The sequence below is a fragment of the Cygnus olor genome, chromosome 2 (assembly GCF_009769625.2).
Source record: "Cygnus olor isolate bCygOlo1 chromosome 2, bCygOlo1.pri.v2, whole genome shotgun sequence".
Taxonomy (NCBI): domain Eukaryota; kingdom Metazoa; phylum Chordata; class Aves; order Anseriformes; family Anatidae; genus Cygnus; species Cygnus olor.
Window position 1 is genome coordinate 87,468,234 of NC_049170.1, and position 13,394 is coordinate 87,481,627.

A 13,394-nucleotide genomic window follows, 5' to 3' on the forward strand; every position below is an offset into this window, starting at 1 on the left:
GGAAATGACTCAGCGTGGCTTAAACTGGTATCTGCAGTTTTAGAAAGTAGCAGCAAAGACTTACAAATAGGACCCAGTTCTAACAGTCTGTCAAAGGAGCAGCAAGGTGTGGTTCCAAGTGTTGCACAAAACTGCAGAGCCAAAAAAAAAAAAAAGAAAAAAAAGAGGCAAAAACTTGGTTAAGTGGTGTTGCAGCAAAGAAAATTATTAAATAAGAAAAACTGCCTGTAAAGGCAACAGTAAACAACGAGAATAGATGTTACAGGACAAAATAATTTCATTTTAGCCAATATCTATTCTTCAGTGGAACTTTTGGGAATCTATTTTTTTTCCTCAGAGCTTCTATTGAGACAAATGGATAAAATAAATATCAATGCAAAGCTGACTGATGAATCAGCCATAGTATAATATCAATGCTAATGTTATATATATTCTCTGTTTTCCACACGCTTACCATGTGGCCTAATACCACAGAATCACAGAACGGTTTGGGTAGGAAGGGACCATAAAGATCATCCTATTCCAATCCCCCTGCCCACATACCAGTCCCACATATGCAATTATCATCAAAATGATTTGCAGTTTATGCTACATAGGCAAGCTCTGAACTTAAGCAACTCAAAAGTGCTGGAATTCCTGTTGACAGAATGGATCATTAAAAGCTACTCTTTGAATTAAGGAGTCACACAGCTCCGTAACAGATAATTGTAACTGATTTATGCTCAGGGGATCTGCAGCCTGGGACCTGTTCACCATTAGCATATGTTTACTATAAAGTTTGCAAATTTTTTTCCCAGAGAAACCTTTTATCCCAGATTCATCCTAAAAATCTGGAACCATGCTTTCTTCATCCTGTTAAGTCCTCATTTAACGTCTCCTGCTGCATGACCAAAAGCAGAGGCTACATATTATAATGAAGAAAGTTTCACAGTAACGAGAGAATATAATCAGGTGAAAATAAACTATGGTAATTTACTGGGAATATCCAGACAGAATTACAAGCCAGAAACCAGATGTACCATCTTTTGCTTTGAGTGTTTTTCCCTGTCCTTCTACAACTAGCCACATTTTGCAGAGGTTTTCTATTTTGTGCACATGCAGGTCCCTCTGCGAATTCATGACAAATCCTTTAAGAAGAGAAAGGAACACCTAGATGACACTTGTCCATCCACTACACCTTTCAGAAAACAAACATGCTGTCTTAGCAAAATATAGATACAATTATACATTATAACTCCACACAGTGCATTTTTGTCTGGCAGCTCCATAACCGGCAGGTACACAGGGCCCCTGGGTTCACTGCTTGTCTTTGTAGCAGGAATGACACCCTCAGGAAGCATTTCCTGATGAGAACATTTTTCTGATGCACCTCAGCTGGGAGGTGTGGCTGGTGGCAGGAGAGTGGGCACTGGGTGGCCTTTTGGTCTGTTCTCTCATGTGAGTAAATACGTCTGTAGCAAAGAAAGGCTTTAGGTTACCTGCTGTGGCCTCACCTGCTTTTGGCTCGCAGTCTCTCTACTTCCGAGAAAAAATAATGTAGTGCTATTATGCCAATAGCAAGTTTGCCAAAATCCTCTGATCTGCTTTAGCCCAATACCACATTTAACTTGACATTGTATACTTTTCTATTCTTCTAGCTTCGACATTCATGTCGTATCTCTTCTGAATGTCACTGATACCTCCTTAGTTCTAGGAGTTCCCATTACACAAATGTTAATGTATATGAACTTTTTCAGGAGGATTCCCGAAAAAAATCTTTTTCCTTCCTTTTTAAAAGGTGATACACATCTACACAAAGCATTTCTGCTCTACTTAAGCAGTCTGCTTGATATCTGCCAATATTTACCCTTTTGTGTGTTCCATCAAAAGCACATCCTCACTTGAAAGTTGTCACTCTTCGAAGCTAGAGATTTTCTTAACATTTTCACTTCTACCAGCTACTGGATATTGGAGACTGTTAAATATCATCTCCAGTCACATCTTGAAACAGGTCCTGTACACTTTTCAGGATAAAAGTTGGTTTTCCCTTTTGGGGGTTGCCTCACTAGTCCTAACAACAAGTTCTCATGAACTTTAAAAGTGTTTATGTATTTTTGTTTTTCACATTTCCCACAAAGTGTTTTGTTGTTGTTGTTGTTTTCTTTCATTCAATGAAACAAAGTAGTAACAGCATATTAGAAAAGACGGACGTCTTGGAAAAATAATCTGATTTTCAAACAAAGAGTCAGTTAAATGTGATGGGATTTTCATTTATAAGTTCCAAATTTTTAGAAGATTCGTGCAAGGTGAGAGATGGTTGTTTAATACTTATTAAACTAGACTTCTCAAAATTACTACGAAATCCCATACTAACATAAATATCCAGTAAAAAGAACAGGAGGTTATATATTCAAAAAGCCAGAAATTGATAATAATGCATACCAAGAATACTGACTTGATTAAATACTCAATTACTAGAGATGTAAAACCTCTCTTTCAAGTTCCCTTTTGAACATATCTGCATCTACACTGTGCCATACACCTCAGAGAGATTTAAACTTCTTGTAGGGAGCTGAATTTTTCCGTTAAATTGAATGTACTCAATACATATAAATTTAGGTACACTCAGAGGAAGTCATATACTGCCTTTCTACTGTGCAGACCTGCTTAAATGTATTCATAAAAAATCCTGAAAATATTTTATCCCTTGCAGTGCACATGTTCCCCCAATTTGATAATTACAGTAATACTAATAACCATAACCAGATTTCATTGCACTAATAAAAAATGTTGGCTATGGGAAAAGTGATTATTAAAATAAGAAAGGGGCAATTCCGTATTTTCTCTGTATGAGGCTACTAAGAACCTGAGTTTGAAAAAAATACAGTTCAGAAAATGAGAAGCACATTGAATATGCAGATAAAAAACTTTACTGCTAGCACATTTTTCTCCCCAGATGATCTAACCTTCATCTATACTGGGTCTTCCCATATTCCTGAGACGCTAGAAGAACAGACTGGTTACAGTGCCCTGAGGTACACTTATGAGCTCTCTGGAAGTTCAATTATCTTTTAAAGGAGGTTGCCTTAAAGAAGGCGCAGGATATTTTTTTTAAAAAAAGAAATAAGTTTGCTCCTTTTTTTCTTAGTAGAGCATGCTCATATGAAGTAAGAGAAAATATATTTATCACATTATTGTCTACCTGAGATGTTCCCACAATCATGAGAAATCTATATTTCATCTTCGGCTGAACTGGAGATCTACAAATTGGGTCACAAGAAATACCATGATGAAAAATCAGTTTTTTTTAAACACATAAAAAATAGTGGTTAACTGATTAGATTGGAAAATACCAAAATAAAGAGTGCACTATAGAATTAGCTCTGCTTTTATGCGTATATTTTATAATAATAGGTTGTGGACTTTCAGACAAGATTAGGGTGAATTGCTGCTCAGTCCAGCAATTAAAATAATCACGGCAATTTCACAACAGAGAGTTACAAATTATTGTTATTAGTGTTGTACTGCAGCTAAAGTATGCTCCCTCTAATCAGTATAAGGAATATGTTGCTTCAGTGAGAGATTATATGAATTCAAACATATGCTTAGTAATTTAAATAATGGCTTATTCTGTAAAGTATACCTCAGTTTCTAAAATAATTTTCTCGTCCTCTCTGCAGGTGTCTAAGCCTCAAAGCTACTTGTTTTAATTCTCAAAACCCACTTAAAATGACAGCATTTGCTCTTGTCAGGGCTCTCACTGCCCTGCCTCAGTACTAAGCAATGAGTCTAACTTAATTTGTAACCTGTGTAACACCGGGAAAATCACATTTGTGCAAGGGGCGGGGGACAGGCTGCGTGGCAGAAATGGGACTGATGGCTCAGTACAGCCTGCAGGCCTTAGCTCTTTCAGGCTGTGCACTTCAAATTTGACTCAGCCCCTGTTGCAAATACAAAGCAGCTAAAACGCGTGCATCAGTCATCCCAGATATTACTTTCCTGAAATCAAGAGCTATGGCAGGGAACATACATGAATCTTTATGATGCCTGAGAGCAACGACTCTCAATCGTTTTAACCTAAGACCTCCCACAGCTCTTTAAAAAGATGCGGACACATTCTGCATAGTTTCACCACAGAGCTTTTCATTTGCAATTAACTAAAACGAGGCAGAACTTTACATGTTCTCTTATTATTTTTATTTTCTCCTACTCAGTTGTTTGCCAGCTTGCGCTCAGGAGAATGTCTGTGGCTTGAAGTAAACTGCAATATTTCACTAAGCCACAGCCAATATCCAATGAAACAGTAATCATTCGCAAACTGTGGGCTAAGAAACACTGCCCTGGCTGTGTGTATGTGTCTCAAGAATACTTCTTCCAAATGGCAGTCTGTGGTCAGGATCTAAGTGCTAAGTCCTACTGAAAAGATGGCTCCTCTGTCAGTCTAACTCTGATTTATTGTTTCCCGAGTGAGTCCGGATACAAACAGCCTCTTTCTTAATATCCTGCAGATCATCATTCAGACGAGTCATTTCAGCTAGAATCAGAGAGATTTCGTGCTGGGCCTTTGTTCAGCAGCAAAGAGATCACGTTACAGCAGCATGATATTGGATGAGCTGGCTGAAGTGTATTGTACTATATATATATGCCAGCTGCAATATATCAGTGTTGATTTATGGTAGACAGCATAAAGCCCACAGACCACTTACACACATTCATACACACAAGGCTTGAATGCAGCGGGCCCTCTTTCTGAATTCAGTAACACATAACTTAGTGGTCTCCACATTCGGGCATCCCAATCAACACTCATCCTATGTAGAGGCCTACCCCAAACTGGGAGCATAGGACCCAACGGAGAAAAGCATTTAAGCACATGCTTAACCTCTAGTTAATGTTTATAATTAATGACATGAACATGGCTTCAGCACATGCTTTAATGCTCCCCCTTCACTGGCGGCCTGATGAAGGGCTGAGTATCAGCCACACTTGGAAATCGCTCCTCAGTAAATCATGGCAACTTAGGCTCCTCAGCACTTGACATGGTTAAGTGCATTGCTTGCACCATCTGCCTGCTCTACTGTATCAAAATATGTCCCTGTTCAACTTCTTCATAAGTATTTTGAAAGAGACATAATAACACAAGTCTGAAATTAAAAAAAAAAGAAATACAAGTAGAGGTCTGGGTACACTCTTTGGCAGCAGTTTACACTCAAAGTGATATACACATTACTAGTGCTAAAAGATGATGGATAGGAATTCAAAGGCTCTTTTTAAAGACAATTTCTCCCTACAAAAAAGGATGATTACCGAATCTTAAGTATGTGAAAAGCAAACTTGTAATGACCAGCTTGCTGTAATGATAGAACCTCCTTCACATCAAGCGAATGCACCCCTGATTCTCCACTCACCTCTACAAGCAACTTCAGTATAATGACTCCTCGTTTGTCCACTGAATTTAAGAGCAGGATCATGCATATAAACCACGAAAATTTGCTTGCATTTTCTCTTTAATCCCCTACAAAACTTTTCTTTTGCTGATAAGAGAAAGTGCATCAGCTTGGGCGCAACCAAGATCTCTTCATTAGGAATTTTCTCTCTGCTGTTGCAAGTCTCTTCAGGCAGAATTTCTTCTGCTAAACTTTTTGCTTTCATGTTGAATCACTCCCCTTAGTGAAGGATCAGTGAATACAGGGAGACAAGGAATAAAGTGGCGTAAGGTGTTTCCTTGGCAATGTGCATATCTTTGTCACCAGAACAAAATAAAATAGCACCAAATTACTCAAGAACAAAAGAAATGGAAAAGCTTTTGAAATCTGCAAGCCAGAAAAGGGAGCATTAATACAGTGCATGGACTGCTGCTCAGCATGACAGAGAATTAACACACCTTTTGAGTTAAGAGGCCAACCATAAGGATAATGAGATCTAGTTTAATCTAAGCTGACATGTTTTATGTATACAAATAAATGGAAGACCTGGCACAGGCCATATTAACACAGACTGAGCCTGTGCTGCCTTTGAAAGCCTGTTTTGCACAGCTAAGCAAACAGAGGAAGAAAAAAACAACAGTTAAATCACCTTTTGTAAAGGTGTTGCTGAATGCATAAAACAGAATTTTTTATTTCCTCTTGCTACACATAGAAAGATTAATAAGGAATGAATATTTATGGGGGACAAGCTGTATTTTTTGTTAATGGACAAAAGATGAGGAGAAAACATTAACATTCTTGTTAATGTGAGGAAATGGGATATAGTGCTGTACTTGGAATTCTTTAAAATTAACAGAAAGATAAACAAGTAGGACCTTATATCAAATATTATGAGCTAGCGTAACGTAACAGAGAAATAAAACACACCTTATGGCGTATCTCCACGTCAACAGGAGCAGAAGAAAGTTCATTTAGGCAGCCCTATAGATGCTTTGTTTCTCATTCATAGTCTTATGATATTAGACAGCAATTGATGGGATGTGCTTGGTTATCCCAAAGACGTGCCAATTCTAAACAGCCTCGAAACTTGCAGCATACTGCACATCTAACAAACACTTTTCATTCTATTCATCCTCATAATACATAAAACTAAAGGGTAATAACAAGAGTAAAAAGATTACATATTCAAAAGGCTTTGTGAAATTTAAGCTTCTTTGTCCCATTTGGCACTTATCCATGACTGTAAGCAAGCTTAATCTGCTTTTTTTTTTTTTTTTTCTGAAACAGTTCATAGAAATCTAAGTCACATTAGCACTTTTCAAAATGTTAGCACATGAAAGAAAAGAACAATTGTTGTCAGACATGGCTTTTCTGGAGAAAAAAAAAAAAAGATATTTTTGACTCTAAAAAATCACATTTCTGAAGCTCTCAGTTTCTTTTCTTTTCTTTTTAATGTGAGCTTTTCTTTAATGGAAGGCCAGTAAAAACATATTATTGCTAGCATATTGCACCCACTTATAAGTCCATGCAGATCATGGTCTACATCAAGATATCAAGTTTTGTACAGGAATAATGCTTGGAAATGAGCAAAACATTTTTGATGTATGAAACAAACAAACAAACAAACAAACAACAGCAAAAACTGAAGTTAGTTACTCCACAAAAAAAAAAAAAGTAAAATTTGTAAGATGCTGTTCTGACCTGACAGAAGGAGTTGATCTGATGAATAGCAAATATTCTTTTTAATCAGGTACTGATCATAGAAGAACCATGCTACGTAATTGTAAGCAATCTATAACTGTTCTGTGTCAAAACTTGACGGATTATGAGCTTTAGCTACTGAGATACAAACAATTTGCTTTTGCTGGACTACTGTGGAAGCAAGAATCTCTGGAAAGGAAAGCAGACAGATAAAAAGAATGCATGACACCTCACACCACCACAGCCAGATTTGCTATAGCTGACTTGTTAGAGATAAGTCACATACTCACAAATACCTGTCTGACAATATCTGATCTTGCTGATATTTGGGGTACATTACGGAGGTTCCTTTCTCTGCTAAAGTAGCAAGGATGGGAAAGTGTTTGTTTGTTTGTTTGTTTTGTTTAAATTAAATTTGAGATGCCATCCCTTAAAGGTGTCTCTACATCTGTTTTACATGTAAGTTAGAACCTGACAAATGAAGGTGTACCTTTGCAGAAGAGGTGGTTTGGAACTCAAGTGCCAGGAGATTATAATGTTGCAGGATTAGATGCAAATACAAAATTCACCTGCATTTATTCAACTGTCTAGTATAACTTCATCTTCTTTTAAAACATCATTTTTGCCCACAAGTGTAACCAGCTGGTCAAATGAGTTGCTCCTCCTGCAAAGTGCCTTTTAAATTTCAAGAATGCCTTTGATTACAGTTATTTTACTGCATGTATAAATACTTGAAATGACTCTAGCAAAGTTCACGGGTATGAAGAACATTCATGGAAACTACTGATAGGCTATTCTGCCTATCAATCCCTCTGTTACGAATAAGATCATCTACTCATCTCGAAAACAGTTTATGAGAAGTAATAAATCCACTGATTAATTAAAATCCAGTACTCACAAAAAACGGGATAAGACCAGAAGCTTTATCTTCATCCAAAACTTTCTTTAGGGCTGAACCACAAACAGTAAATTTATCATCTGAAGAAACATTTTTAATCTTCACACCACCGATTAATGCAGCCCTTTCCACTGATGAATGAGCCTGCAAGGAAATGGGCAAGTTTTAAGACAGACACCTTTTATTGGAATGTAAGAAGCTAATTTGACTTTGAAAAAAAAAAAAGAATCATTTATTTAAAGTAAAGCAACACTTGAGACCCTGGAACTGTTGCTGGTATGTAACAGATATTATTAAGGACTCTCTCTCTTTGTTTCATATAGATAGACATACAGACAGATGGGCGCACGTATATATATATATATATACACATATATACATACACACATATATATATACACTCACACTAGTACACACACATACACAAATACACCACCAGAAATCCTGAAGTATTCTTAAAACTATTGCCATGGTCTCATTCAGACAAGAATTCAATTAACCTTAGTGAGAGCTTTAATTAACTTGCTTTCAATTAGGCAGAATTGATTATGAGCTTCAGGATTTGGCTCCAGATCAACCAAAAACTATGCAGATAATCATCCCGCCTGATAATAATTTAGTTGCTCAAGAGCATATTTTTATGGTATACAGCTTTACCGAACCATAAAAAGATATAGGACATGGTATAGTATAGGCTGAGATATTGTCTTGCATGACCCTTTTGTTTTAGATTACCTACTAAATAAATTGTGTTTCAATCATTCATTTATTTTTTTAGGTAACTAAGGATTATTCTCACTAATTTATTTTGCTTATAACCTATTTTATTTGGATTCTCCTTAAATGATATATTTTTTTTAGAACATAAAGAACAACTCATTAAAGAGAAATAAATTACTAAGAAATTCTTTAAAATGTGAAGTACAATACAATAATAATGTATTAATAGTAAAAGGTATGTTTAGCCACAAAATACTCTTTTAAGGCATGGCTAAACCAAAAAATCAATCAATCAAACAAAGCTACCTTATCTTTCATCTTCTGATATTTCATTAATCATCAATAATTTGAAAAATTCTTCACCTTGTCATGTTCTGACTGCTGTCATTCATAATCTCCGTGTTATCCTTGTTGATTCTTGCTAGTGCGTACAAGAGCACTTACTAATTCTGTTCTAATTAGCATGTAATCATGGAGAAGATTAACCCAAAACATTGGTTGAACAAGACTAGATGAAAATAAAGCTTTTGCCTTTCAACTTCAACATATCCATGGAACACATTTTAAACGTAGATTTACTATTAACTTGTACCTCAATAGTGCCTCTTGTTAAACTACTTCGGTCAACTAATTAGGCACCAGCTTGAGAAAACTTGGAAGTCTAGACACATGGAGCGTGCCTTTGAAGTGGAACACAATGTGTTTACCACAGCAATACAATACTTCATTCAAGTATACAATGGAAAGAAATATTTTATAACCAAATTGTACAAGGTAAGAATCGTAAATAAGTAAGCTACAGCAATACACTGAGGTTCTTAGCTAGTCAGAACCTAAGAATTGCTTCCTCAAGCCTTCAAAATTGTAACAAAGCTCTTTGATAACTATAGCCATTTACAATTTTAAGGTTAAAAACACCAAGATGCCTTTGGATTACTAATTTTTAGGGACCTTCTGCTGACCTAGTGCTCAGCAAAGTACTCAGGAATCTCCCACCATCCTCAAGGACAGCAAGGAACCAAACAGGAACTGGTGAAATGAGTGGGCAGCTGCTTAAGGTAGCCAGAGGGAACAAAACAAAACAAAAGTAGATGAAGACAATGGTCTGAGAAAATCTGAGAATATCAAACAACTACCCTGACTTCTGTCCTGGTCCCAAACAGTCGGGTGAGCACTGCCAGGAGTAGCTGGATGCTCCTCCCAGCTCTGAGGTCTCACATTCAGTGGCCCTTAAAATAGGTGCCTCAGCCAGCACAGCCCCAGCACTTCTCTTGTCTCCAAACCCTCAAGTAGTCACTGGGGAAAGCTTTGTTGCCAGTCCTGCTCTGTACTCATTATTAATACAAAGCAGGGCAATTTCAATGGGAAAAAGATTTTCCTGAAATAACTAGACACTAAAATGATCTCCCAAGATACTTGAGATCTGAGTGCAGCTTTCTGCTCTGGGCCTCCCTACTGGTTAGCTCTCTTTGCTTCCTTCCTAGAACACTCTTACACTGTTTTGTCCTGTTGGTGCACTGTTTTCTCTGCCACAGCATGGCTTAGGCTTACTTTCTTTTGTGGATTATTGCCTATGAGTCACGCAGGTCTGTTCTTAATGGAGAAGGACTGGCAAGCTCTGCAACAATCTGCTTTGAAAGATCAACAATATCTTAAGGCAAATCCTTCGGTAAACAAAGATCCCCTGACCTTCAGCAGGCATGGAGGCCTGTCAGTTCTCATTTCAGGTCAGACATTTACATGGGGCAAAAAAATGAAAACAAGTAACAGGCTTTGTGCATTACGGGGTTAGAGTTTGAGCCCTGGGACTGGTGATCTGCAGAACACAGACCTTTGCACTCCAGACAAAAAAAAAAGAACAAAAATCCTTTGTGTCCTGTGAAAACAGTTATCTTTCCTCATATATTCTTGTCCTGATGGCTCTCACCTTACAACTGTAGTCCCTCACCATCAAAGTGAAAATGCACTCTTAAATTGCTTTCCATTGCTTTATAACATACACTTAGTAGTAAAATGAGGCAAACCTAAAACCCAGTCATTTTATTTTATATAATCAGATATTACTTTGAATTAAACATCAAGTGCTAAGACTTCCTTCTATCTCATTGACATTTAGATAAGAAAATGTCACAGCTATTGAGAGAAGCAACACTGCTTGGCCCTTCAGTAGGATTAGAGTTTTAGAAAGGTAGGAGCAGCAGAACTCACAAGACTAAAATTTGCTTTCATTAGTAGTAAAAGCCTCTCACAGCCCTGGCCTGCTGAGAATTTAGCTTAATTCAGTCTGCTAAATAGCACTCACAGAAATCAAGGATTACATATTCTGTTTTCTTAGAAGATTTCTCAGCTGGATTGATACATGGAGATTTTGGGCGTCTTCAAGTACTATGACAAATTTGCTTTATATTCATGCAGTAGGCTTGTCGGTGTGCAAGCACCTGCACCCATGCATGCATATGGGGGAGGATGTATTTTTGTGTGCTTGCAAGTATTCACATAAGAGGAAAATAATGTGCGCACACATGGACACACAAGCCTAGATGTGACAAAAGATTGTCTAGAGTTACTCAACACAACTGAAATTAACACCTTACTCAAATATCTTTATTTACTTCAAATGAGATTTATTTTTTTTTTCAGAGAAGGAATACTTATGTGACACTGACCTCCAGATAGTTACTATTTGTATTATGGTAGCACAGATGAGATTCCAGCCCACTTATGCTGTACAATAAGATTTAAACAAGCAAAACTAATTAGTCTCCTATCCAAAGAGATTGTACATTAATTCATTTGACTATTGAGATGGATGAAGTTTTTAAGTATAGACACTGTGGGTCCAGGTCCATGTTTTTGAGAGGTACTCACCTGATCAGAAGCATAGGCCACTAGCCTGCCCATGATGTCTGCCTCAGTTAGCTCAGGGTTTTCTGACTGCACCCGCCTAATAGTTTTTGTTCTTGCAGCAAGCAGTGAAATCAGGGTGGCCTCGCTTGCACTTCCCTGTGGGACAAATTAAATGAAAGTTCAAAAGGAAGACATTCCAAAAGAAAGATACCATGTTTTTTGTGTGAATTTGCAAAGTTGGTAACAGAAACTGCATATGAGAAACTGCGGAATCTCATGCTTCCTAAGAGTATGTGTGACAGCAAGGGAGGAAACTCTGTTTGACTTTTGTCTCAATTTCCCAAATGCCTCTGTTTGTCTGCTCTCTGTAATTTCTATGCATGTTCAGTTTAGGCACCAACCTTGCAATCAGTGCTAGAAAGCAGGACTCACAGGTTTAAAGGCATGTAAAAAGACTCTCAAGAATCAGGCATTGATCATCTATTAACTGGCAGCAATGGCTGAGTAACTGTTGATTTCTGTTACTCTGGATTTCCACACATTTAACTTCAATTAGAATCTGACTGACAACATTTATTTCTGTCAGGCAACGTGCGTAACTGCATAGCTTATTTAATATTTAGAGTTACCCCGAGCAAGTCAATTATTGTGGTCAAAAGAGAAAAAAGCACAGAAAAAGTGATTCAATATAGTTGACTGGTTTTCAAAGCATTAGTTAATATACTTTCCCTTCATCGAAAACACAGATTAAAGGAACAGTCACCCGGTATTTCTGAATTGCACTGTGACTAACAAAACATAAGGAGTTTAAATTGTGTATTGGATACTTTGCGGCAATAAAGGGGGAAATTTTTATTAACTGTTCCGTAAATTTCATGGGAAAATACAAGTTTCCACAAGTTATTTTGTCTATTTTTCTCTAGAACAGGCAGATGAAACGTGCTTTAAACTGCTCTTTAAACTCCAAGAAACATTTTGTAAGCACATGTTTATAAATGTCAATGCTTTTGGGTGTCCATATGTAAGAGAGAGTTTTTAGGTACTTTCGAAGTTGAGCAATTGTCACGTCAGCCTTCATCTGCCAAGCACGTATCCCTGCAATGAATAGTTGCTTCTGTTAATGTCTCAGAAATATCCCCAGTCAACAAGCTGGTTTTGGAGTGATGTTTCTTATTCTGTACCAAAATTCTACCCTCCCTCTACTGAAGACCTGTGTACACACACTAATTACAAAAAAACGATTAAATATTTAGGAAGTCTTATTTCTTCCCTGGAAATGGGCCTGATGCTACAGATTTCATACAAGAGAATGATCCCAGTGAACTTAGACTTTCTCCTAATTAACACTGAAGTTAGCTGAGCTATTCATTAGAGACAGAGCTGCCTTTTACACGTCAACATCTCAACAGTGAGTAAGCCCTCAATCCAGCTCTAATTGAATGGAGTAAACAGGAAAAATGACAGCCCCTAAACATTTATTAAATGCATTGCCATGCCACCTTACACATGAAGAACTTTCAAAACCTGATTTTATCTTACTTAAGCCATCTAAAAAGCTAGATATCTCAGATAGCCTAATTGTTAAGCATGCCCTAGTACAGAGAGAGAGAAGGTTTATCCAGAAAGCAATAATTCTGATTTAGACAAAATCCTGGCATGAGGTGAATAGCTTCTCTAAAGGTGCCTTGTTGTGTGTTCAGTGTTTAGCTGACAAAGTGAGGGATGAATCTCACATAGTGTAAGCTTCCTGATGAGAAATTTCTGTCATCAGATCTTTGTTACCAAAACTGTTACTGCCATGCTCAGCACGCTATTAGATAAGA

The 13,394-nt window shown here is 37.3% G+C and overlaps 1 protein-coding gene across 3 annotated transcripts in view; it reads right to left on the bottom strand.

Annotated features, from left to right (window-relative positions):
- Positions 1-13,394, bottom strand: part of DDC (dopa decarboxylase) — a 72,220-nt gene that overhangs the window by 25,088 nt on the left and 33,738 nt on the right. For all 3 annotated transcript variants that reach the window (XM_040548513.1, XM_040548512.1, XM_040548514.1), the window contains 3 exons: positions 11,593-11,727; positions 8,005-8,148; positions 65-131 (listed from right to left, as the gene is read on the bottom strand). In XM_040548513.1, coding sequence (XP_040404447.1) covers positions 65-131; positions 8,005-8,148; positions 11,593-11,727 — 346 coding nt within the window. The remainder of the gene's footprint in view (positions 1-64; positions 132-8,004; positions 8,149-11,592; positions 11,728-13,394) is intronic.